The sequence below is a fragment of the Elephas maximus genome, chromosome 15 (assembly GCF_024166365.1).
Source record: "Elephas maximus indicus isolate mEleMax1 chromosome 15, mEleMax1 primary haplotype, whole genome shotgun sequence".
Classification (NCBI taxonomy): Eukaryota; Metazoa; Chordata; class Mammalia; order Proboscidea; family Elephantidae; genus Elephas; species Elephas maximus.
This window is the reverse complement of record NC_064833.1, coordinates 23,403,018-23,428,359: the sequence shown is the minus strand read 5'-3', so window position 1 is coordinate 23,428,359 and position 25,342 is coordinate 23,403,018. Positions and strand designations below refer to the sequence as shown.

Genomic DNA, 25,342 nt, shown 5'->3' with positions numbered 1-25,342 from the left:
AGGCATTGTCCCACATGGTTTGGAGATACAAAGCTGTATGAAAATCAAAATTTTGTTGTAAGGAACTCATCAACTATTTAGGAAGACAGGACTTCCTCAAAAAGAATGATCATACAGAGTGATACAACTACTATAGGAACCATATGAAAATATCCAAATGCTATGAAGATCAGAAAGGAAAGATTGTTTTTGAATAGGAACGTAAGGCAAAATTGATACTGGTCAATCTAGGAAGAACTAACTTAGGTCTTGAAGAATAAAAACTGTATGGAAATTGGGAAGAGGCATTTTAGGGAGATGATACTTGTGCACAAGAGATACTTGTGCAAAGATACAGATGAGAGGAGCTCAGTACCATGGAAAATTGAATTAAAAGGTTATGATTTTTAAATTGAATTTTATGATGTTATAGTATTTGTCTACTTTTAACATATAATGATTCATTTTTCTTTTCTCATAATAAATAACTTCATTTTCAATTGTATTAAAACATATACCAGAAAAATATTTGCTGTTTCAGCCTTAAGTGTACAATTCAGTGGCATTTTAATCCCATTAGCCATGCTGTACAACCATCACCACTAACCATTTCAAAAGAAAAAACTGTATCACCCCAAATAGAAACCCAGTGCACCTTAAACAATAACTCCTCGTTTCTTCCTCCCCCAGCCCCTGTTACTCACTGATAAACTTTGCCTCTACGCAGTTCTTGTTCTAGATATTTCATATAGGTGGAACCATACAGTATTCCTCCTTTCGAGTCTAACTTATTTCATTTGGCATAATATTTTAAGGTTCATCCATGTAGTAGCAAGTATTAAGGCTTCATTTCTCTTTATGGCTGAGTAATATTTATTGTCTATATGCGCCACATTTTGTTTATCCAGTCATCTATTGATGAACACTTGGGTTATTTCTACCTTTTAGCTATTATAAATGATGCTGCAACAATGAACATGGATGTACAAGTATCTGAGTCCCTGTATTCAAGCTTTTGGGGTATATAGCCAGGTATTGACTCTACTTTGAGGAGGCAGCTCTTCTCCAATCATCTTTTGAGTGCCTTCAAACCTGGGGGCTCATCTTCCACCACTATATCAGACAATGTTCTGCTGCTATGCATAAGGTTTTCACTGGCTAATACCTTTCAGAAGTAGACTGCCTGGTCCTTCTTCCTAGTCTGTCTTAGTCTAGAAGCTCAGCTGAAACCTGTCCTACGTAGGTGACCCTGCTGGTATCTGAATATCAGTGGCATAGCTTCCAGCATCATAGCAACACACAAGTCCTCATAGTTCGACAAACTGAGTTGGCCTTAATGACGTCGATGGGATAAAGCTTTTGGGACCTTCATTTGCTGGTGTGGCATGACTCAAAATGAGAAGAAACAGCTGCACCCATGTGTTAATAATCAGAACCTGGAATGTACAAAGTATGAATCTAGGAAAATTAGAAATTGTCAAAAATGAAATAGAATGCATAAACATCGATATCCTAGGCATTAGTGAGCTGAAATGGACTGGTATTGGCTATTTTGAATCAGACAATCATATAGTCTACTATGCTGGGAATGACAACTTGAGAGAAATGGTGTTGCATTCATCTTCAAAAAAAACATTTCAAGATCTATCCTGAAGTACAATGCTGTCAGTGATAGGATAATATCCATACACTTACAAGGAAGACCAGTTAATATGACTATTTTTCAAATTTACGCACCAACCAGTAAGGCCAAAGATGAAGAAATAGATTTTTATCAGCTGCTGCAGTCTGAGATTGATAGAACATGGAATCAAGATGCATTGAATTACTGGTGATTTGGAATGCAAAAGTTGGAAACGAAGAAGGAAAAATATGGCCTTGGTGATAGAAACAATGCTGGAGATTGAATGATAGAATTTTGCAAGACCAATGACTTCTTCATTGCGAATACCTTCTTTCACCAACATAAACAGTGACTATACACATGGACCTCGCCAGATGGAACACACAGAAATCAAATTGACTACATCTGTGGAAAGAGACAATGGAAAGGCTCAATATCATCAGTCAGAACAAGGCCAGGGGCTGACTGTGGAACAGATCAATTGCTCATATGTAAGTTCAAGCTGAAACTGAAGAAAATCAGAGCAAGTCAACGAGAGCCAAAATATGACCTTGAGTATATCCCACCTATTTTAGAGACCATCTCAAGAATAGATTTGACCGAAGACCAGAAGAGTTGTGGAATGACATCAAGGACATTATACATGAAGAAAGCAAGAGGTCATTGAAAAGACAGGAAAGAAAGAAAAGCCCAAGATGGATGTCAGAGGAGACTCTGAAACTTGCTTATGAACATTGAGCAGCTAAAGCAAAAGGAAATATTGATGAAGCAAAAGAACTGATTTCAAAGGGTGACTTGAGAAGACAAAGTATTATAATAACATGTGCAAATAGCTGAAGATGGATAACTAAAAGGGAAGAACACACTCGGCTTTTCTCAAGCTGAAAGAACTGAGGAAAAAATACAAGCCTTGAGTTGCAATAGTGAAGGATTCCATGGGGAAAATATTAAATGACTCAGGAGACATCAAAAGAAGATGGAAGGAATACACAGAGTCATTATACCAAAAAGAATTAGTCGATGTTCAACCATTTCAAGAGGTAGCATATGATCAGGAACCAATGGTACTGAGGGAAGAAGTCCAAGCTGCACTGAAGGCATTGGCAAAAAAACAAGGCTCCAGGAATTGATGGAATATCAATTGAAATGTTTCAACAAACGGATGCATCCCTGGAGGTGTTCACTCGTCTATGCCAAGAAATATGGAAGACAGCTTCCTGGCCAACTGACTGGAAGAGATCCATATTTATGCCTATTCCCGAGAAAGACGACCCAACCAAATGTGGAAATTATACAACAATATCATTAATATCACACACAAGCAAAATTTTTGCTGAAGATCATTCAAAAATGGCAGCAGCAGTATATTGACAGGGAACTGCCAGAAATCCAGGCTGGCTTCAGAAGAGGACATGGAACCAGTGATACTATTGCTGATGTGAGATGGATCCTGGCTGAAAGCAGAGAATACCAGAAGGATGTTTACCTGTGTTTTATTGACTATGCAAAGGCATTTGACTGTGTGGATCAGAACAAATTATGGCTAACATTGCGAAGAATGGAAATTTCAGAACACTTAATTGTGCTCATGAGGAAGCTTTACATAGATCAAGGGGCAGTTGTTCGGACAGAACAAGGGGATACTGATTGGTTTAAAGTCAGGAAAGGTGTGCGTCGGGGTTGTATCCTTTCACCATACCTAGTCAATCTGTATGCTGAGCAAATAACCCAAGAAGCTGGACTATATGAAGAAGAATGAGGCATCAGGATTGGAGGAAGACTCATTAGCAACCTGTGTTATGCAGATGACACAGCCTTGCTTGCTGAAAGTGAAGAGGACTTGAAGCACTTACTGATGAAGATCAGAGACCACAGCCTTCAGTATGGATTGCATCTCAACATAAAGAAAACAAAAATTCTCACAACTGGACCAATAAGCAACATTGTGATAAATGGAGAAAAAACTGAAGTTTTCAAGGATTTCATTTTAGTTGGATGCACAATCAACAGCCATGGAAGCGTCAGTCAAGAAATCAAAATGTACATTGCCTTGGGTAAATCTGCTGCAAAGGACCTCTTTAAAGTGTTGGAAAGCAAAAATGTCACCTTGAGGACTAAGGTATGTCTGACCCAAGCCGTGATATTTTCAATCACATCGTATGCATGTGAAAGCTGCTCAATGAATAAGGAAGACTGAAGAAAAATTGATGCCTTTGAATTGTGGTGCTGGTGAAGAGTATTGAATATACCATGGACTGCCAAAAGAATGAACAAATCTGTCTTGGAAGAAGTGCAACCAGAATTCTTCTTAAAAGCAAGGATGGGGAGACTGCATCTTACATACTTTGGACATGTTGTCAGGAGAGATCAGTCCCTGGAGAAGGACATTATGCTTGGCAAAGTACAGGGTCGGCAGAAAAGAGGAAGACCCTCAATGAGGTGGATTGACACAGTGGCTGCAACATTGAGCTCAAGCATAACAACAATCGTTAGGATGGCTCAGGATCGGGCAGTGTTCTGTTTTGAATAGGGTCACTATTGAGTGGGAACCGACTCAATGGCACCTAACAACGACGACAGCTAGATGTGGAATTGCTGGGTCATATGGTAATTCTATGAAGAAAATCCTGGTGATCTACATGGGGTCACCATGAATCAGAATTAGAGTTGACTAGAAGGCAACTGATTTTTTTTGTTTTGTTTTGATGTATGGTAACTCCATGTTTAATTTTCTGAAAAATTGGTACACCATTTTACATTCCCACCAGCAATGGATAAGTGTTTCAATTTCTCTGCATCCTTGCTGACTCTTGTTATTTTTCATTTCTCTCATAATAGCCATCCTACCCATTGCCATCGAGTTGATTCCGACTCATGGCGACCATCGGGGGTGAAGTGGTATCTCTTTGTGGTTTTGATTTATAGTTCCTTAATGATGAGTTGTTTTTTTTTTAATGATGAGTAATGATGTTGAGCATCACTTTATGTGCTTTTTTTTTTTTTTAGTTAATATTCATCTGTGGTGTAGGTGTAATACCAAATTCATTCTTTTATATGTGAGGATTCAGTTGTTCCAGAACATAATATTCATTTTAATAATGAATTTTCTATTTGTAATTTTGTCATATTTTTCTTAAAAAGGGCCCTACAAACTGTATAAGCTTTAGAGCAAACACATCATGGATTTGCCTCTGGCTTATCAGCTTCATTTAACAATTGGCTAAAGGGGTGGAAAGTGTAGCCAGAAAGTGGGATGTTGGCAGTTCACGATTTCTGAAATGAAGCCATGTTAGAGGAGGTTAAGATTCCTGGTATTGCTCTAGCGATGAGAAGAAGTGGAAGAGGAGCGTGAGTCACTGCCATGAACAAGTACAGAATTGATGAACTTCATTTCATTAATTCATTCTATATGTTTCACTTTCATAGATTGGGGAGTACTAAGTCTAGCTGGCACTCCAACTGGAAGAGGCAGAGTTAGTGATCATAAACTAAGTCTTAATCCTTTCTTAAAATAGGAGTAGGTCACTGGAGCCATTGAGACTGGAGAGCTCCCCAAGACTTTCACCCTGAGATATTCTTTAAACCTTGAACCAAAGATATTCCATGAGGTCATCTTTTAGCTAAATAACAATTTGGCTCATAAAATAAACAATATCATCTATGAGTACTGTGCTCCTTAAAAAAAAATCATCTATATGAGACCAAATGCTCAACATTTACTCAAAAGCAAAGACGAGAAGACAAGGAGGCAGGACTACAGGAAATCGAACAATGAGAATGGCAATGAGAAAGTAGATATACAGTGAAAAATGTAACCAATGTCACTGAACAAATTGTGTAGAAGTTGTTAAATGGGAACCTAATTTGCTGTGTAAACTTTCACCGAAAACATGATAAAATATTTTTATTAAGAAAAAGAATAGGTCACTGGGAGAATGGTAGACGACAGAGACTAGGAAAGATCAAGAGTTTCTAGTATGATTGCCTGAGCTTAAAGTGGATGAACTTCCAGACATGTGGAAAACCTAGCAGCAGGCTTAACTGTCCTTATCTCCTTCAGGCCAACTCATCCTTCAAGGCTTAGGTCAAGCATCATCTACTCCAGCAACCAGTGCACACCTCTTTCATTGTACTCATTGTCATGGCCGGTTAGCTTGTCTGTTTCCCCTATAGACTGTAAACATCTGGAGGGAACAAATAAGTGAAAGATTTACTGAGCCTATTTGCTTTTTTTTTTTTTTTATTTGCTTAAATAAACATAAAATAAACTGTATATGAGGAGCCTGTCTTTTTACTTGTTTTATCCTGAGTACCTATTTTATAGTGGAAACTTTAAAATGTTTGTTGAATTAAGGGTAAATAAATGAATGAATGAATGATCAAAGACATTATTTCCTACAATATGGACCTTTTTCTTACTCTTTGTTCATATAAATACCTCTTTCCTTTAACATCAATTTTCAGCATTGGCTACTAAGATTTCCTTCCCCAGAGATGTGCCAACAGAATTTATGACCATGTCATCAACACTTTAAAAAAATGGAGGCACAATGTTCTGGCTCACCTGGATTAATTTCATTTTTAATCTGTACTTTGAAATTTATTGTCCTCATTTTGTCAATAGCTCTTCTAAATTTTTCATTGATTCAGATTAATCTCAACTTTCTGGGCTGACCTTAGTGTTGTCACTAGCATGGATAAGGTAACTTTCTGGATGTCAATATTTCATTTTAGGAACAAGAAAGAAGAATGATTTAGTATAGGCAAATTCAATCTTATAGCAAAAGAAATGTTTTCACTTAAGGTTAATAATTGTTTTACACTGAAAGCATTTTATTTATTTATTTTTTTTGTTTCAATGCATGCTTTAATTCCTCAACATTAAGACAGTTACTACTGGCATGTTCCTGCTTATGTGCCCAAATAAGTTTTTTGTGGATGACTTTAAACCAGAATTGGTTTCCAAGAAATAGGTATTCTAAGCTCAAACTTTCCACATACTGCTAAGTACTTTGTATGAATTTCCTTACTGTAAGCCTGATTTAGGAAACCCTGGTGGCTTAGTGGTTAAGTGCTATGGCTGCTAACCAAAGGGTTGGCAGTTCAAATCCACCAGGTGCTCCTTGGAAACTCTGTGGAGCGGTTCTACTCTGTCCCATAGGGTAGCTATGAGTCAGAATTGATTTGACAGCAGTGGGTGTGTGTGGTGTAAGCCTGATTTAGGGAGCAGAAGCTAGCATTGGTTAAGCATCCTTTACCAGTTGAGTACTGTGCTAATCCCCTGATAAGACAACATTATCTGATTTATCCTCCATAATGATTTTATGGACACCTTGGCGGTGTAGTGGTTAAGAGCTACAGCTGCTAACCAAAGGGTCGACAGTTTGAATCCGCCAGGTGCTCCTTGGAAACTCTATGGGGCAGTTCTACTCTGGCCTATAGGGTTGCTATGAGTCAGAATCGACTCGACGGCAATGGATTTGGTTTTTTTTGGTTTAATGATTTTATAATTTTAGATACCAGTATAGTCGTGTCACACAGCATCCATTCGGGCAGTGTCTGGCCACATGTACGTCTGTGGTTCCATAAGGTTATTAAAAAAAAAAAAAGGCAAACCCTTTGGCGTTGACTCAATTCTGACCAGAGTAGAGCTATCCCATAGAGTTTCTAAGGAGCAGCTGGTGGATTCAAACTGCCAACCGTTTAGTTGGTGGCTGAACACTTAACCACTGTGCCACCAGAGCTCTAAAGGTTATAATAGAGTTCAGAAATCCCAATCAGAGAACAGGATTAGTGGAAGTAACTGGACGAATCAAACACAACTGCTTCCCACAGGCAACGTGTATCTCATGTCTCTTGTATACAAAGTGATTGTGTTACCAGGTGTATAATGATACAGTACACATATAAACTATAACACGTCATAATAGTCATAATAAACACCTATGTTACTGGCTTATTATGTACTGCATTGTAAACTTTCTGTCATTATTTTAAGGTGAACTTTCCCTAATTAAAAATAAAAAGTTTACTGTACAACAGTGTATGCTTCAGCTCGTAGGCAGCAACACCCAATCTCATGTATCGCACTTCTCTTTAGTTTGTAGAGTTAACACTCTGTTTAATTTTCTTTCAAAAATATTACTGTGAAGGGCATCCTGGCTCCTAAACACAGCAAAACCGGTGCTAGTGGTAGTAGAAGTAAGAGGCAAATGAGAAATATTGATTTGGAAGTGAAACAAAAGGTTATTAAGGAACATGAAGCTGGAAAATCAGTGAATGCTATTGCTCACGATTTAGGCATTCACACTTGACAATCACGATGAACCTCAAAAACAAACAAAAATTCTCCAGGCTGTTAAAGGATCGGCTCCACTGAAAGCTACAAGGTTAACGAAAATGCAAGAAGGACCTATATCAGAGATGGAGAAATTGCTAATGATATGGATTGAGAACCAAACACAAAAGGAAATGCCTCTCAGCACGTTGGCAGTCGCTGCTAAGGCAAAAGGTTGTTCGAGATGCTTAAGGAGAAGGTAGGACTAGACTACGATACCAGTTTAGTGCTAGCTTTGGGTGGTTTGAGTGCTTCAAACAGCATTTTTCACTGTCTAATGTATTTTTTAATGTGAAAGTGAGTGGTGAGTCTGAGAGTGCTGATGTGAAGGCAGTAGAATTTGTTGCAACCTTAGATTAACTAATTTTAGAGGGAGGTTATTTGCCCCAGTGAATGCCTGAAAGGATCTTCATCCATAAAGATGCCAACTCAATGCCAGTCTTTAAGGCTTTTAAAGACAGAGAGACAGAGTGGTAATATTGTTAGGAGGCAATGTCGTATATAATACAGTGTTTGCACAACGTCCAAATCACATAACGTCCTATTTCACAGAATATATCATGAACGTTAAGTGAGGTATGACTGTATTTCCATTTGCAAAGGAAAAAACAGAAGCCTACAGAAATTAAGTAACCTGTCCAAGTTTAGCTAGTAAGTGGTAGAGCCAGGATTCAAACTGTGGTTTTGCTGACTTTGATGATTGTTCACCCCACCATATTGCTTTGGCTTTTCCATCTGTCAAAAAAGGAAAGGAATTCATCTCAAAATGCTGAAAAGTAGCCAAAGTGCTTACATCTCTTCAGAAGAAATGCCCCATATAAATTCAAGAAATTGTTTCTCATATTGTTAAGCCTTTGCTGGAGGGTCAGCTCTTCCGTGAATCTCTACCATGATCCATAACCATCTTTTCCCTTTCCGAGTGCTTACCAGGCATTTTATTTATTTCACTGTTAGTATGTGGTAGTGTTCCATGTCCTTGGCCTTTTATATGAGTTTTGTTTTTTTAATAAGCTCATCATTTCTCCAAAAGAAGTCCTATATTGATGCTTTTTTTATGTCCATGAGATTAGCCCAGAACTTGAATCATAACAGAATAAGCTTCCAGTCCTTGTTCAACTAACTTAAAATATAAAGCAAATAAACTACATTTTAAATTAAAATATTAGATCCATACTCAAATGATCTGTTAAGTCCATATTATTTTTAGTGGTGGTAAGGATGGATATTACTTTAGGATTTTGATAATATTTTCCAAACACTTTGTTTTCTTTGATTAAATCTTTGAATAACTCATCTGGGAAGCACCATGAACTGCAGAGTCAGAGATGGTTGGGTCTGTATATCAGCATTGCCATTTAATTGCTGAACGTGCTTAAATAAGTTCCTGCTGCTACCTAGCACGTAAGATTTAGTATGATAATATATATAAAGTATCCGGAATGGTACTTGGCACATAATCAGCATTCAGCAAACATATAGTTCCTTCGTTCTTTTAACGTATACCCAAAATTTGTTCTTACCTTTTCCAATTTGCACATAAGGGCAATGAAGATGTTAAAGGATACAGTTAAAACACGAGAAGATCAATATTCCTCAGCTAAGAACTCAACATATTTCGAAGCTTCTTCCCAACTGTTCCCTCTGTCTATTTATCATCGCTATTTTTTTTTTTTTTTTTTTTTTTATCTTGCTCCTATCTTCACCTGCTGAAGATTTTCCTGGCCAAGTTCAAATTCTGTCTCCACAGGAGAGCCACAGGGAAATTTTCATTTATTCCCCCAGTTGAAACACTATCTCTTCTGGCTCCCTCTCAGAGTATGTTATCTCTGTTCTCACATTTATCACCTTCTATCGTCAAAAAAAAAAAAAAAAAATTTTTTTTTTTTTTTATCGTCATAGGTTTCACCATTGTCTTGTTCTATCCAAGTACAAGTTCTGGGGCTTCCCTGTGCACGCTTAAACTGCATTTTGGATTTCCAGGACCCCCTCCTCATGCTTAGAGAGCTCATGAATGTCTGGCATCACTGTAAAGAAAGGTGTCCGCGTGGGTCGGTGTAGAAAGGCTCAGCAAATCTTTGGAGCCCTGGCAGCAGGCATGCCTTCTTTTGGTTGATTGACATCGCTCAGCAGGCAGTGACGAGAAAAGTAGCTAATGGGCCTCCTCAATGCAGGCAACACAGGGCACCCTACAAGCTTTAGAGTGGCTCCCACTTTTTCCCTGTTGTTGGTGTGGGATAGGGCTAGACAGAACCTCCATTTTGACTCCATCTTCCTTTACATGGTCCCCTCAGGTCTTATACCCAACTCCCTGGCTGCACCACCCTCCATAAGCCCCATACCTCTTTCCGGCTTAGGTGACCTTTATCCTGTATTCAGCCCTCATGAGTTTTTTTCTTATTCTTTTTCCAGATCACTGTTGAAGCATAAATTCTATTTTATTACCATCAGGGTATTCCCTTTTGATTCTCCAGAACCTCAGCCAAACATTTCCTTTTGTAAATCAAAAAGTTTTTGCTTTCAATTATTTTGTCTAATGTGAGCTTCAAAAATTTATTTTGAAGTTAAAAAAATTTTTCTTTTTCTTTCTTTCTCTCTGCTTTGACAATCTTAATTCTCCTTGTTTTGTGGATGCCTCTGACCTGGTAAGAAAATGGTCACTTACAAGGAAGAGCAGAAAGGAGAATTACAAAGGTTGATATTTTGATATTATACATTTGACACTGTTTTTATATTACAGATATTTGTATACATCAGTCACATCTCTTCTAAAAATTATATACTCTTTCAAGTCAGAAGCTTCAACTTGTCTGTCTTTATATCCTCTCAAAATACCTAGCCCTTTGTCTTACACAGAGTGAGCAGATAGTAAATATTTATTGAATTAAACTGAAAAAGCACAATACATGTTTTTGAAAATCTAAGGGCAAAGACACATGGAATAACTTGGAGCATAATAAATACAAAGATACTACAATGTGTTAATCCACTGATCCAGATTTGCCAGAGAAAGGTAACTTTAAAATTTAAAAACATGCTGAGAATTGGATTACCTTTGTTCAGAAGGCCACGTTATGAAAACATGTTAGTAGAATAGGTAACAACGAGATCCCTGGTGGTGTAGTGGTTAAGCACTAGGCTATTACCCAAAAGGACAGCGATTTGAGCCACCAGACACTCCACAGGAGAAAAGACCTGGCCATCTGCTCCTGTAAAGATTAGAGTCTAACAACCCTATGGAGTAGTTCTACTCTGTCCTATAGGGCCGCTATGAGCTGGAACCAACTTGATAGTAAACAACAAGAAGGATAACAACAAAAACTTGTTGTCATCAAGTCAATTCCAATTTATAGTGACCCTCTAGCACAGAGTAGAACTGCCTCATAGGGTTTCCAGGGCTGTAATCTTTATGGAAGCAGACTGCCACATCTTTCTCCTGCAGAGTGGCTGGTGGATTCTAACCGGCAACCTTTCGGTTAGCAGCTGAGCACTTAATCACTGCGCCTTAGGGCTCCTAACAACAAGGATAGGTAACACAAATACAAATATTCCTTACATATTCTGCTAGAATTCTACATTGTATATAAATAAATTATAATGAATTGTTTGATTAGTTATACCTCTGCAGCCAACTCGAATTATTTATATAAAGCCAAGGGATATTAGTTAGAGATATTTCTAATGAGACTTAAAAACTGTTTCCCCTAATTTTAAATGTATAAGATATTTTCTACCTGAAATAACTGACCATCTTATTTAATTGTTCTTTTTGCTGTTATTGTCTTTATTCAGGTGACAAAGGGGAAAAGGGTTTACCTGGGATACCTGGAGGAAAGGGCAAAGCAGGTATATCTACTTTTCTCTTTGATTTCTAGCATTTTTCCAAATATATTCATCTCCAAAGTAAGCAGTGATATACATGCATATTTCGGAGTCCCTGGGTGGTGCAAATGGTTTGCATGCTTGACTTCTAGCCAAAAGGTTGCAGATTCGAGTCCACCCAGAGATGCCTTGGAAGAAAAGCCTGGAAAGTTACATCTGAAAAATCAGCCATTGGAAACCGTATGGAGCACAGTTCTACTCTGACACACATGGGGTCACCATGAGTGCGAGTCAACTCAACCACAACTAGCACTACATGTATATATATATATATATATATATATATATATATATTTAAGTAAAAACAGGAGTCCTCTCAGTGTGCTTAATCTTACTTCCCGCAGGCTAGTTTACTAACCCAAAGAGCAGATGGGAACTTCCCTCTCCATCCACTGGTGACTTTCCAAACCCTGGGGAATGGGATGATGGCACATTCCATCCCATCGTGCTTCCTGAGAGGAAGCAAATCCAAGCATCAGGGAGTAGCCCTTGTTCTTTGGACCAAGAAAAAGTGCATGAGGGCCCCAACCATAGGGCCTGCCTCAGCATACCTTACATTCCACTAGCACCTCAACCAAGTACTGGCAGCAGTTTTGCCAGCAGCAAACTGGCCAGATCCAGAAAGTCCCCAGTGGTCACCGAATATACTTTTAATGGCCAGGGAGATTGTCCCTGAATTCTAAAAGAGGGTTTTATTTGCAGTGGTGTATGCAGGAAAGAGGCAGATTGTTCTCAGATAGTTTCAGTTGTTTCTATGTATTGGGGTAGAGTGGAGATTAATTCTAAAGACTGTTTCAAATTCCTTATATTTAACCGTGGTTATAAATAGGAGTCCTTGGGGTGGTGCAAATGGTTAATGTGTTCAGCTGCTCACAGAAAGGTTGGAGGTTCGAGTGCACCTAGAGGTGCCTTGGAAGAAAGGCCTGCTGATCTACTTCCAAAAATTCAGCCATCAAAAATCCTACAAAGCATAGTTCTACTCTGACACACACAGGGTCACCATGAGTCAGAATTGACATAATGACAACTGGTTGGTAGTTATGGATAAATAAAGCCATAGATTTAAATGAAATTCTTTTCACTTTTCATGCAACCAATGAAAAAAGCAAACAGAAGTGCTTGCATAAAGCAGCCATTAAACAGAAAAAGAGAAGGTCATTTGAATTTCATGTCATCTTCCTTTTCAGTCATGTCAGTGCCAGTAGGTAGTTCAAAAGGCAGGTAAGCAAAGGGGAATAGAATGAAGTCACATCCTAGTTAATCCACAAATTGGACAAATAGCTATTGAAATTGTAAATTGGACCTACTCATAGGATTTGGACTTAGCCCTTGAACCAAGCAAGCCATACTTCTAATGGATAATCAGGATTAGTGTTTGATTCAAACTATGTCAGGTTTCTTCATCTTGGGAGAGTTGTGTAAAGCAGGGAACAATGCAGTAACAGAAGACTGGTTAGAAAAATGTATTAAGAAAACCCTAAAGATTTTATTCTGAAATTGGACAGACAAATTCTGTGTTCAACAAAAATGCCAAATGGTCTATAAAGTGTATACAGTGGTTTGTCATATTTACTCTTCTTTTTAAAAATACAGTTTAAAAACTGTCTTTTAGCCCATTCGAAATATTTAAGAAGGTATTTTCTGAATTCCTAAAGAAAATGTAAATTGGAAACCGTGTTTCAAATACGAAATAAAAACTACAGCCGTTCATAGAGAGATATAACAAGACTAGAAAAAGACAGTGTTTGGAAGAAAGTGAATGGCCTGCATGTATTCCATCATAAATTCACAGTTTTTATCATTTAAAAGGTACTGTCTGTGATTGTGGAAGATACCGAAAAGTTGTTGGACAACTAGATATTAGTGTTGCTAGACTAAAGACATCTATGAAGTTCGTGAAGAACGGTGAGCAGCATATTTTATTTTTCTTTGTGCTGTGTAATAATATTTATCTCTTTGGTGACTTTCAACACCGTTTTCCAACATCCCCAGCAGGAAATACCTTGGGTTGGGCAAAAGCTATTGAGATTTTGTCACCACTTTAAAGTTTTCACGAAGTGCTGATTATCCACTTATACCCCAGACACGTCAGGGCCACTTTTTTTTTTATTGTGCTTTAAGTGAAAGTTTACAGCATAAGTTAGTTTCTCATACAAAAATTCACGCACATTGTTATGTGACCCTAGTTGTTCTCTCTATAATATGACAGCACACTCCTTTCCACCCCAGAATTCCCATGCCCATTCAAGCAGCTCCTGTCCCTTTCTGTCTTCTCATTTTCCCTCCGGACAGGAGCTGCCCATTTAGTCTCAGGTATCTACTTGAAGTAAAAAGCATATCCTTCACAAATATCATCTTATGTCTTACAGTCCAGTCCAATCTTTGTCTGAAGAGTTGGCTTCGAGAATGGTTTTAGTTCTGGGTTAACAGAGTCTGGGAGCCGTGTCTTCCAGGGTTCCTCTGGTTTCAGTCAGACCATTAAGTCACGTCTTTTTGCTAGAATTCAGTGCCCCTATTTAGTGTGTGCTATTATATGTGCAAAGGGAACCCTGGTGGTATAGTGGTTAAGTACTACAGCCGCTAACCAGAAGGTCAGCAGTTCGAATCCACCAGGTGCTCCTTGGAAACCCTACGGAGGAGTTCTACTCCATTCTATAGGGTTGCTATGAGTCAGAATCTACTCGACAGCAATAGGTTTGGGTTTTTGTCTTTTGTTCTTTTTTTTAAATATGTGCATTGCCAGAAAGAGGGGAATGGAGAAAAGGGCGAAGTTTGGTGAGCTGTGCCTTAAAAATGAAAAGGGACAGCAAGAGTCAAACAGAGCTAGCATTTCAGAAAACAGAAGTAATAATAACAATAGCTAATTTCGTAAGCATTTAGAATAGTGCACAACTCCTAATACCATCTCACCGAATCCTCTAATACAGTTAACTCTGTTATTCACAGATTCTGTATTTGTGAATTCACCTTCTCGCTAAAATCTATTTGTCACCCCAAAATCAATACTCAAGATACTTTTGTGGCCATTCGCAGACATGCACAGGGGGCGAAAAATTTGAGTTACCCAACACACATGTTCCTAGCTGAACAAGGCAACGCTCTGCCTTCTTGTTTCAGTTCCCATGCTATAAACGATTGTCCTTTCCACAGTCTATTTAGTGCTTTTTGTTCCTTTTTGCATTTTTCACATTTTTTGTTAGTAATTTTGCTTTTTCAAAATGGTCGCAAAGTATGATGTTGAAGTGCTGTCTGGTGTTTCCAAGTACAAGACGGTAGTGATGTTCCATACGGAGAAAATGTGTGTGCTAGATAAACTTCTTCCAGGCATGAATTATAGCACTGTTGGCCATGAGTTCAATGTTAATAAATCAACAATGTATATTAAAGAACGTGTTTTTAAACAGGAACACGAAAAACAAAGTTTCGTATTGATCAGTTGACACAAAATATTGTGAACAGAGGCTTGCAGGAACCTCCCCCTGTGTTTCCTCTAGGAGCAATGATTCAGTATTTGCTAGTTCAGTGTCTGTGGCGACTTTATAGGGCATGTCTACTATGAATAACAGGAATCAACCATAATTCTTATGATGTAGGTTCTATAATTAAACTGAAGCTTAGAGAGGTTAACTTGCCCAGATTCGGAGCTAATGAGCAGTGGAACAGAGATTAGAATACAAGTTTCTCTGACTTTTCTGTCCACAGTACTTATCAGTAGGAGCTTTATGTGTTTCTGTAAGTTTTGCAACTTCCCCATGTTATCAAACCCTTTGCCATTGAGTCAATTCCGACTCATAGTGACCCTATAGGACGCAGTAGAACTGTCCCATAGAGTTTGCAAGGAGCTCCTAGCAGATCTGAACTGCCGACCTTTTGGTTAGCAGTCGTAGCACTTAACCATTACACCACCAGGGTTTCCTTCCCCACATTAGTCATTGTTATTCCTTGCCCATTTTCCCATAATAGTTAGCACCAAAACACTTAAAGTGGAAAGAACTTTTGTGTTTTCTTCTGGGACAGTAGGAAGGAAGGAGCTATTGTAGTTACCGTTATAATTGGTTTCATTCTGTTATATTTTCATGTATTGTAATCCAGCTATATTTGTTGTTCATTATTGGAAGGACATAGATTCCATCTTGTGTGCATCCTCATCTTGTAATACAAGAGGCATAGGAAACACCTGATGTTAATTAACTCCCTAATTATAGCTCTAGTTCTGGCCCATGTCAAAGGTGGCTTCTCCAAAATGACTTGGACTGTCATGAATTACCAGACCTCAAAAGTTTAACATGGAACAATAGCTCTTAACATTTTAGTGGTCCCATATTTCTTTGTGAGTTTCATTAAAGTTATGGACTGTAAAATGTCTATATAAAGGCCCTGAAGCCCAATATGTAGATCTTATATTGTGAGCTCAGGAGGATTCTGAGTTGCCAATTCTGTCCTGAGGCTTACTCAGGAGTTCAGTCTCTCTCATGTACCTGCAAGAATGTGTAGACATCTCAGCGTGTGTGCATATTTATAGCCTGGAGTTGGACCCAAAGTGCGTAAAGTTCTATATTCTTCACATATCAGTTCAATAAGCTTTTATCATTCCCTGAAATGTTCCAGTAACTGAGGTTACAGTGTGGAAAAGACACAGTAATTTTCCTCAAGATGCTCATAGTTTATTAGGAGAGACTCAGAAGCAAAGGATTAGAATATGATGCTTGCTATAAAGGAGAAAGTAGAAGGGGCAACGGAGATACAGGGGAAGAGCATACAACAGCCCGCATTTGTGTCCAAGTGCATTGGGAAGTATTCCTATAAGAGGTAACACTTCCACTGAGATCGTAAGAACAAGTGGAATTTGCAAAGTAGAGAATCAGCAAGAAGACTTTCCAGGCATGGAGACTCAGGGGTAGGAGAGAAAAGGACATGTTCATGGGACTGCAGGTATGGCTAAAGCATAAACTAGGATGGAAAAAAATAAAATGAGACATGCTGTGTGGGTGCTCATGGAACAAATCTCTGTCAATATAGCTATCTGCTGTGTTGGAAGTTGAGGTGAAAGGGGCAGGAAGACAAATGGTAGAAGTTTGTTCTCCGTTTGATAACTAGAAAGGTGGAGAAAAAAATTAAACTAGTACTTACCTTATAATAAGGCCATGCAAAATAATTGTTCAATGTTGGCTAAGTGATTTTAAATCCAGCAATATTATATATTTTCCTGCTTTTGAGATACATAATCATATCCTTCCTTTCCTCCCTGCAAAGTCATAGCAGGGATTAGGGAAACAGAAGAGAAATTTTACTACATCGTGCAAGAGGAGAAGAACTACAGGGAATCTCTGACTCACTGCCGGATCCGGGGTGGAATGCTAGCCATGCCAAAGGATGAAGCTGCCAACACGCTCATTGCTGACTATGTTGCCAAGAGTGGCTTCTTCCGGGTGTTCATTGGGGTGAATGACCTTGAGAGAGAGGGACAGTATGTTTTTACGGACAACACTCCACTGCAGAACTACAGCAACTGGAAGGAGGGGGAGCCCAGTGACCCGTATGGTCACGAGGACTGTGTGGAAATGCTGAGCTCGGGCAGATGGAATGACACAGAGTGCCATCTTACCATGTACTTTGTCTGTGAGTTTGTCAAGAAGAAAAAGTAACTAACTCCCCCCCATGCTACACATTTGTTATTTTCCTTTGACTATCATTGTAATGTTTTTTGTCCATTTATTTCTTCCTAATTAAACTGAATTCATCCTGACTCATGACAAGTAGGAAATGCTAAATAGAGGTTTGGAATCTCCATCGCCATGGTCTTCTGTGACAATTTTGAGCCAATAAGTCACCAGGTTACAGGGACACTGATAGTTTGAATTACTAGTTGTGCAAGAAGGCCGTTGTCTCAATGAATGTTCTCAAATGATAAGTTCTCTTTGCATTTGCTCTGCCACCTGTCCCTAGAGCCCTAAAGCACTCTCAGCCAAACCCAATGGATAAATGAACAGTTGGTTGGTAACCATCAGGATAACTGGACCATGCCCAAAGCTAGACATACAAGAGTGTCTTCTCAAAGTGGTTAAGAGCTCAAGCTGCTAACCAAAAAGATCGGCAGTTCGAATCCACCAGCTGCTCCTTGAAAATCCTATGGGGCAGTTCTACTCTATGCTATAGAGTTGCAATGAGTAGGAATCGATTTGACCTCAATGAGTTTGGTTTTTGGTTTTCTGTAAGGCATCCCCAGGTGATGCAAATGGTAACATGCTTGACTGCTATCCAGAAGGAAAGAAAGGCCCGGTGATCTACTTCCATTGAAAACACTATGGAGCACATTTTTACTTTGACACGTGTGGGGTGCCATGAGTCAGAATTGGCTTGACAACAACTGGTTTTCAACTGGTGATTCTATTAGTAATGTCAAGATAGTATCTATCTTTGAATCCACAATTCTCAGTTCTTTGACCAGTCACCCACCATGGCCATGGTCACACTTAAAAGGTCCCCATATTTGCACAAAGAAATACTATAAACTCAAACCTCTATATGAGGAAGTTCTAGCCTAGTGAACTGTTCCAGACCATGTGGAACCACAGATACTCATTTCGTGCTTCCAGTCTATAGCCTTCACTAAAAGTATACCAAGCAATCACTCTGATCCACTTTCTGTGGGCCCAAACCTTAATCTCAGTCTCCTGGATAAAATACACAGATTTTAGGAAAAGGGAACTCTAGAAATTGAAGAGCAAAAAGAAAGACTGTGTTCCCAGACAATATTATTTATAGTCCCCCCTGTTAAACTGCCCCCTACTATTAACATAGGTCTATTTTATCCTTGTCTTAGGTTCATTCATATCAACATTCCTTCCCTTATGCTTGGGGAATGACAGGAGGGGCATATGAAGCATCCAGATAATTCTAGAAGATGGTGATATTGTTGTTAGGTGTCGTCGAGTTTGTTCCAACTCACAGTGACCCTATGGACAACAGAAAGAAACACAGCCTGGTGTCGGGACATCCTCACAATTGCTGGTATGTTTGAGCCCATTGTTACAACCATTGTGTAAGTCCACCCTGTTGAGGATCTTCCTGTTTTTCACTGACCCTCTACTTTACGAAGCATGATGTGCTTCTCCAGGGACTCATCCCTCCTGATAACATGTCCAAAGTACCTGAGATGAAGTCTCACAATCCTTGCTTCTAAGCATCATGGCCGTACTTCTTTCAAGACAGATTTGTTCACTCTTCTGGCAGTCCATGGTATATTCTTCACCAGTACCATAATTCAATTGCATCAGTTCTTCTTCGGTCTTCCTTATTCATTGTCTAGCTTTCACATGCATATGAAGCAACTGAAAAATACCATGGCTTGGGTCAGGTGCACCTTAGTCCTCAAATTGACATCTTTGCTTTTTAACACTTTAAAGAGGTCTTTTGCAGCAGATTGGCCTAATGGAATACTTCGTTTGATTTCTTGACTGCTGCTTCCATGGCTGTTGATTGTGGATCCAATTAAAATGAAATTGTTGACAATTTTAATCTTTTTTCCATTTATCATGATGTTGTTTATTGGTTCAGTTGTGAGGATTTTTGTAGGTGCTGGTAGGTATCACCAATATCAACAAGTCTCCAAGTCTCCTGCTCCTTACCTCTAACATATCACTCATAGTGACATTTCATGGAAGACTCTTCCTTTCGTAAATCTATGCTGGAAAAAACCCATGCCAGAATATCCTTTTTAGTACTTTGACACCACAGGAATATATCAGACCTGGAGTTTGGAACATTCCTGGAACTCACATTTACAGAGTTGGGTAAATTACACCTTGAACTGCAGATCAAAACTCCAAGTAGCTTTCATTTGGAATTTAAAAATAAACAGCTCAACAAAACTCTGGATTATCCCCTTAGAAACTGCTGCTCCAGTTATGGTTTATGACATATGATTAGGCTGTTTAAAATGCTGGCACAGTGGTTGATAAAATAAGAGAAACAGATGAACAGCATATGTTCACCTTAAACCATCTGTCCATGATTTTACCCATGACAAACTGGTTATGAAATAGAGTTTTTAATTAGATTAATCTGTGAGTTCAATAAGGGTCACAAACTTAGATCCTAAAGGGCACACAAATAAATAAAGTGGTGCAGGCAGGGACGTTGGTACCCTGGACAGATCTTCCCCTTCTAAAGAAGCCAGTTGCTCCTCAGTCACTGCTATTTCTGCCATGAAGAACCCAGTGTCACTATATTTGCTGATGTGTCATGAGAAGACCGAATTTGGAACTTTATCCTCATATTTTTAAATGTTGGCAACTAATCAATTTTTTAACACAGACTTTAAGTCATATAAAACGGTCTGCAAGCCCAAATAATCACCTTGTCATTTCTTACCTCTGGGGAAAAATCCTGACAGCTCTAACCATATCAAGTATCATTTGGGATACACAGAAGTCAAGCTCTCCCGTTAGCACCTTATTCAGCTCAGCTCAGCTCAATAACAAGACTTTGGTGTATGTTTGCCATTTATCAGGTTACTAAACCAGTTACCTTGTTGTTGTTGTGTGCCACTGAGTCAATTCCAACTCATAGAACCCCATATAACAGAGTAGCACTGCCCCCACAGGGTTTTTCTTAGCTGTAATCTAGAAGCAGATTGCCAGGTCTTTCTACCATGGAGCCGCTGGGTGGGTTTGAGTCACCAGCCTTTCAATTAGCAGCTGAGTGCTTAACCACTGTACCACTGGCTCCAAGTAGGGCTCTTTTGAGAATGTTACACAGGACATTTTGAAGACTGTTGAATAGATTACAGAATAGGACACTATATCAAAGCCAGTATCCTTGGGTAGAATGCCAACTAAGATCAAGAACAAGAACCTAGAAAAGAAAGGGGTAAGGAAAGACAAGGTAGGAAACTAAATGCAAACATTGCCTAGAGTCAGCTCTCACTGGGATCCATGTTCTAAGCCCTGTAAATACTAATTTTTAATGTGTATACTGTAAGTTCTATTATTATTTCTATTATGATTATTAGCTGGAATTGACTCGATGGCAACAGGTTTGGTTTTTTTATACTGTAAGTTCTATTATTATATCTATTATGATTGTTATAATAATAACAATAGAGCTCTCAATGACTTATCTTTGCTTGGGTTACTTCCTAGAGAAGGTGACAGGTTTCAAAGAGTAGGATTCCTCCTGCAGCCTTTCCTGGAAGAATATGTGAAGCCACCACACACTTCATGAGATACACCATATCCAATGAATCTAAATTGCATTGGTGAGGCATAAGAGGCACAGATGTAGAGTATGAATGATAATCAAAGACATGTGAATATTAAAATCTATTTATTAGAAGGGCATATATGGTAGACAAGGTTCAGCCTCTGGGGAGAAAGCTGGTAAGAGGTAGTCGATTTGGTAAGGCCCAGTTGAGAGGGCTGAAGACAAATATCCATTGTCTGTAGGAGAACGAAGTAAAAATCAGAAGCTCAGATATATAACTCAGGTCAACATGGTGGACAACTGGGAAGGCTGTAGTTTGGGTGAGTAATAGAGTTTATTGGCTCACTAATTCAATAAAGAATATGGAGCATCTAATATATGTTAGGTGGCACTGTGATAAGGGCCAGAGACACAATGGAGAAGACAGATAAGATTTCTAGCCTCACAGACAGGGCTCACCTCAGGATCATTAAATACCAAGCCCATGACAACTGAAGGCCCAGGCTCCCTCCATTGTCAGGGATTGAATATATAAAATAACCCTATTTTTACACCTACTTCCTCTTCAACATAACAATTTTAAAGACATAACTGAAATAATTTGGACAGGAGAATTTATATAGAAGTACAGCATCATTTTTTTTTTTTTTTGAAAAGTAACATTGACTCATCTCTTCAAACCTATTAACACTCCCATCATGCCAGCTTACTCATTTTGATGTGAACAAGAAGTTCCCATCTCAACGTGTATGCTCACCCACACAATCTCACAGTATAGAATGTATCGTTGTGCTTTTATGTGAATGAGCATTGACAGATGGCTAATGTCCCTTTGCCTCATTTTTTTTCCTGGTGACCTACACCTGACATTCAGTGAAGCCCAGATTTGCCATAGATTGTCTCTTTCATAATGAAATAAGGAAGGGTAGAGAGGAAATGAGGAGAAGTGAATTAGATATTTTATAATTTATTAGAATATGAGCACATCAATCTCTAATTAATCAACGTGTTGGCAACCGCAGTCATGAGATACTGCAAATTAACACCCATAAAATTTTAAATCTATATAATGCTTTGACGTATGTATTTTTCACTTTAGGACCCTTAAACAGAAGAATTTATCAATAACTAATCCTTTCTCTTTGTGCAAACCTGGTTGGTGGGTGTTTGGGAGAGGAGAACTGTACAACCCACCCCACAATATATTGGTAGGGTGCCAGTCCCAGGGAAGGGTATTCATAAGCTCTATCACCACGTGTGAAAAGACCAGACAGGCACAGAAACATTTTCTAAGTCCTGAGAAAATAAAGTAAGGGGAAATGTAATTGCAAAAGACATTCAATCCAATAAGGCTAGATGAAGATTTTTCGCTAAGAAGCGTAGTCTATATTATGTAAAATTGTGGGAAACTCTTCCATAGTGGATCACAAAATAATTAACATGGGGAAGGTAGTTCTGAAGGAAGCTTACGAGGAAAAGCAGGTGTTTCCAAAGTGAATGCTTCCTGGAAATGTTTATATTTAACAAGAAATTTTTCCCAAGTCCCCTGTTTTCTATCATCTTGTTATTTTTGCTTTTGCTGGTCTTTGTACTTTCCAGGACCTCAATCTTGGGCATTGATGAAAGATTATTATTATTGTGTTGTAGGTGAAAGTTTACAGCTGAAGCTAGTTTCTCATACAAAAATTTATACACATATTGTTATATGACCCTAGTTGCAATCCCTATAATGTGACAGCACACTCTTCCTTTCCACCCTCGGTTTCCCATGTCTGTTCAACTAGCTCCTATCCTTTTCTGCCTTCCCATCCTGCCTCCAGACAGGAGCTGCCCATTTAGTCTCAGGTATCTCTCAAACTAACAAGCACACTCCTCATGAGTATTTTTTGATGTTTTATTGTCCAGTCTAATCTTTGTCTGAAGAGTTGGCTTTGGGAATGCTTTTAGTTCCAGGTTGACAGAGAGTCCAGGGGCCATGTCTTCTGGGGCTCCTCCAGTCTCAGTCAGACCATTCAGTCTGGTCTTTTCATGTGAATTGGAGTTCTGCACCACACTTTGCTCTGCCAGGTACTCTCCCTTGTGTTCCCTGTCAGGGTGGCCATTGGTGGTAGCTGGGCACTATCTAGTTTTTCTGGTCTCAGGCTGATGGAGCCTCTGGTTTATGTGGCTCTTTCTGTCTCTTGGGCTCATATTTTCCTTGTGTCTTTGGTGTTTTTCATTCTCCTTTGCTCCAGGTGGGTTGTGACCAATTGATGCATCATAGATGGATGCTAACAACCTTTCAAGTCACCAGACACCACTCAGCAAAGTGAGATGCAGAACATGTTCTTCATAAGCTTTGTTATGCCAATTGACCTAGATTTCCCTCAAAACCGTGGTCCCTGACCCCACGCCAGCTACTCTGTCCCTTGAAGTGTTTGGTTGTGTTCAGGAAACTTCTTAGCTTTTGGTTTAGTCCAGTTGTGCTGACTACCCCTGTATTGTGTGTTGTCCTTCCCTTTGCCTAAGATAATTTTTATCTACTATCTAGTGAATTCCTCTCTCCCTCCCTCCCCACCCTCGTGACCATCAAAGAATGTTTTCTTCTGTGTTTAAACCTTTTCTTGAGTTCTTATAAGAGTGGTCTCATACAATATTTGTCATTTTGCGGCTAACTAATTTTGCTCAGCATAACACCTTACAGATTCATCCATATTATGAGTTGTTTCATGGATTCATCATTGTTCTTTAGTGCTGCTTAGCATTCCATTGTGTGAATATACCATAATTTGTTTATCCATTTGTTCATTGATGGACATCTTGGTTGTTTCCATCTTTTTGCTACTGTGAACAGTGCTTTAATGAACATTGGTGTGCATATATCTATTTGTGTGATGGTTCTTATTTCTCTAGGATATATTCCAAGGAGTGAGATTGCTGGTTCATATGGCAGTTCTATTTCTAGGTTTTTAAGGAAGTGTCAAATCGATTTCCAAAGTGGTTGTACCATATTCCATTCCCACCAGTAGTGTATAAGTGTTCTAGTCTCTCCGCAACCTCTCCAACATTTATTATTTTATGTTTTTTGGATTAATGCGAGCCTTGTTGGGGGTGAGATGGTATCTCCTTGTAGATTTGCATTTCTCTAATGGTGAATTCTGAGCATTTTCTCATGTATCTGTTAGCCACCTGAATGTCTTCTTTGGTGAAGTTCCTGTTTATATCCTTTGCCAATTTTTTAACTGGGTTATTTGTCTTTTTGTTGTTGAGGTTTTGCAGTATCTTGTAGATTTTAGAGACTAGACACTGATTGGATATGTTGTAGCCAATTTTTTTTTCCCAGGTCTCTTTTGGTTTCCTGCAGTAGTGTCTTGTAGTTTTCTTTGTACAGGTCTTTTACATCTCTGGTTAGATTTATTTCTAAGTATTTTATTTTCTTGGGGGCTATTGTTAATGGTTAATGGTATTGATTTGATAATTTCTTCTACGAAGCTCCTTTTGTTGATGTAGAGGAATCCAACTGATTTTTGTATGTTTATTTGTATCCTGATACTTTGTTGAACCCTTCTTTTAGTTCCAGTACTTTTCTTGTGTATTCTTTGGGGTTTTCTGTGTATAAGACCTTATCTTCTGCAAATACGGAGACTTTTACTTCTACCTTACCAATTTAGATGTCCTTTATTATTTTTCTTCTTGCCTAATTGCTCTGGCTAGGACCTCCAGCATGATGTTTAATAAGAGTGGTTATAAAGGGCATTCTTTTCTGGTTCCCGTTATCAAGGGGAATGCTTTCAAACTCTCTCCATTTAGGATGATGTTGGCTATCTGCTTTGTATAAATGCCCTTTATTATGTTGAGGAATTTCCCTTCTATTCCTATTTCGCTGAGAGCTTTTATCATGAAACTGGAAACCCTGGTGGCGTAGTGGTTAAGTGCTACAGCTGCTAACCAAAGGGTTGGCAGTTCGAATCCGCCAGGCGCTCCTTGGAAATTCTATGGGGCAGTTCTACTCTGTCCTATAAGGTTGCTATGAGTCGGAATCGACTCCACGGCACTGGGGTCTGGGTTTATCATGAATGGGCGTTGGATTTTGTCAAATGCCTTTTCTGCATCAATTGATAAGCTCATGTGGTTCTTGTCTTTTGTTTTATTTATGTGATGGATTACATGTCTTGTTTTTCTTATATTGAGCCATCTCTGCATAAAATAACCTGGTATAAATCCCACTTGGTCATGGTGAATTTTTTTTTTTTTGATATTTTATTGAATTCTATTGGCTAGAGTTTTGTTAAGGATGTTTGCATCTATGTTCATGGGAGATATTGGTCTGTAATTTTCTT

At 38.8% G+C, this 25,342-nt stretch overlaps 1 protein-coding gene across 1 annotated transcript in view; it reads left to right on the top strand.

Moving 5' to 3' along the window:
* Window positions 1-17,464, top strand: part of COLEC10 (collectin subfamily member 10) — a 52,224-nt gene extending 34,760 nt beyond the window's left edge. The window contains exons 4-6 of the mRNA XM_049854284.1: window positions 11,730-11,783; window positions 13,629-13,724; window positions 17,073-17,464. Coding sequence (XP_049710241.1) covers window positions 11,730-11,783; window positions 13,629-13,724; window positions 17,073-17,464 — 542 coding nt within the window. The remainder of the gene's footprint in view (window positions 1-11,729; window positions 11,784-13,628; window positions 13,725-17,072) is intronic.
* The last annotated feature ends 7,878 nt before the right edge of the window (window positions 17,465-25,342 follow it).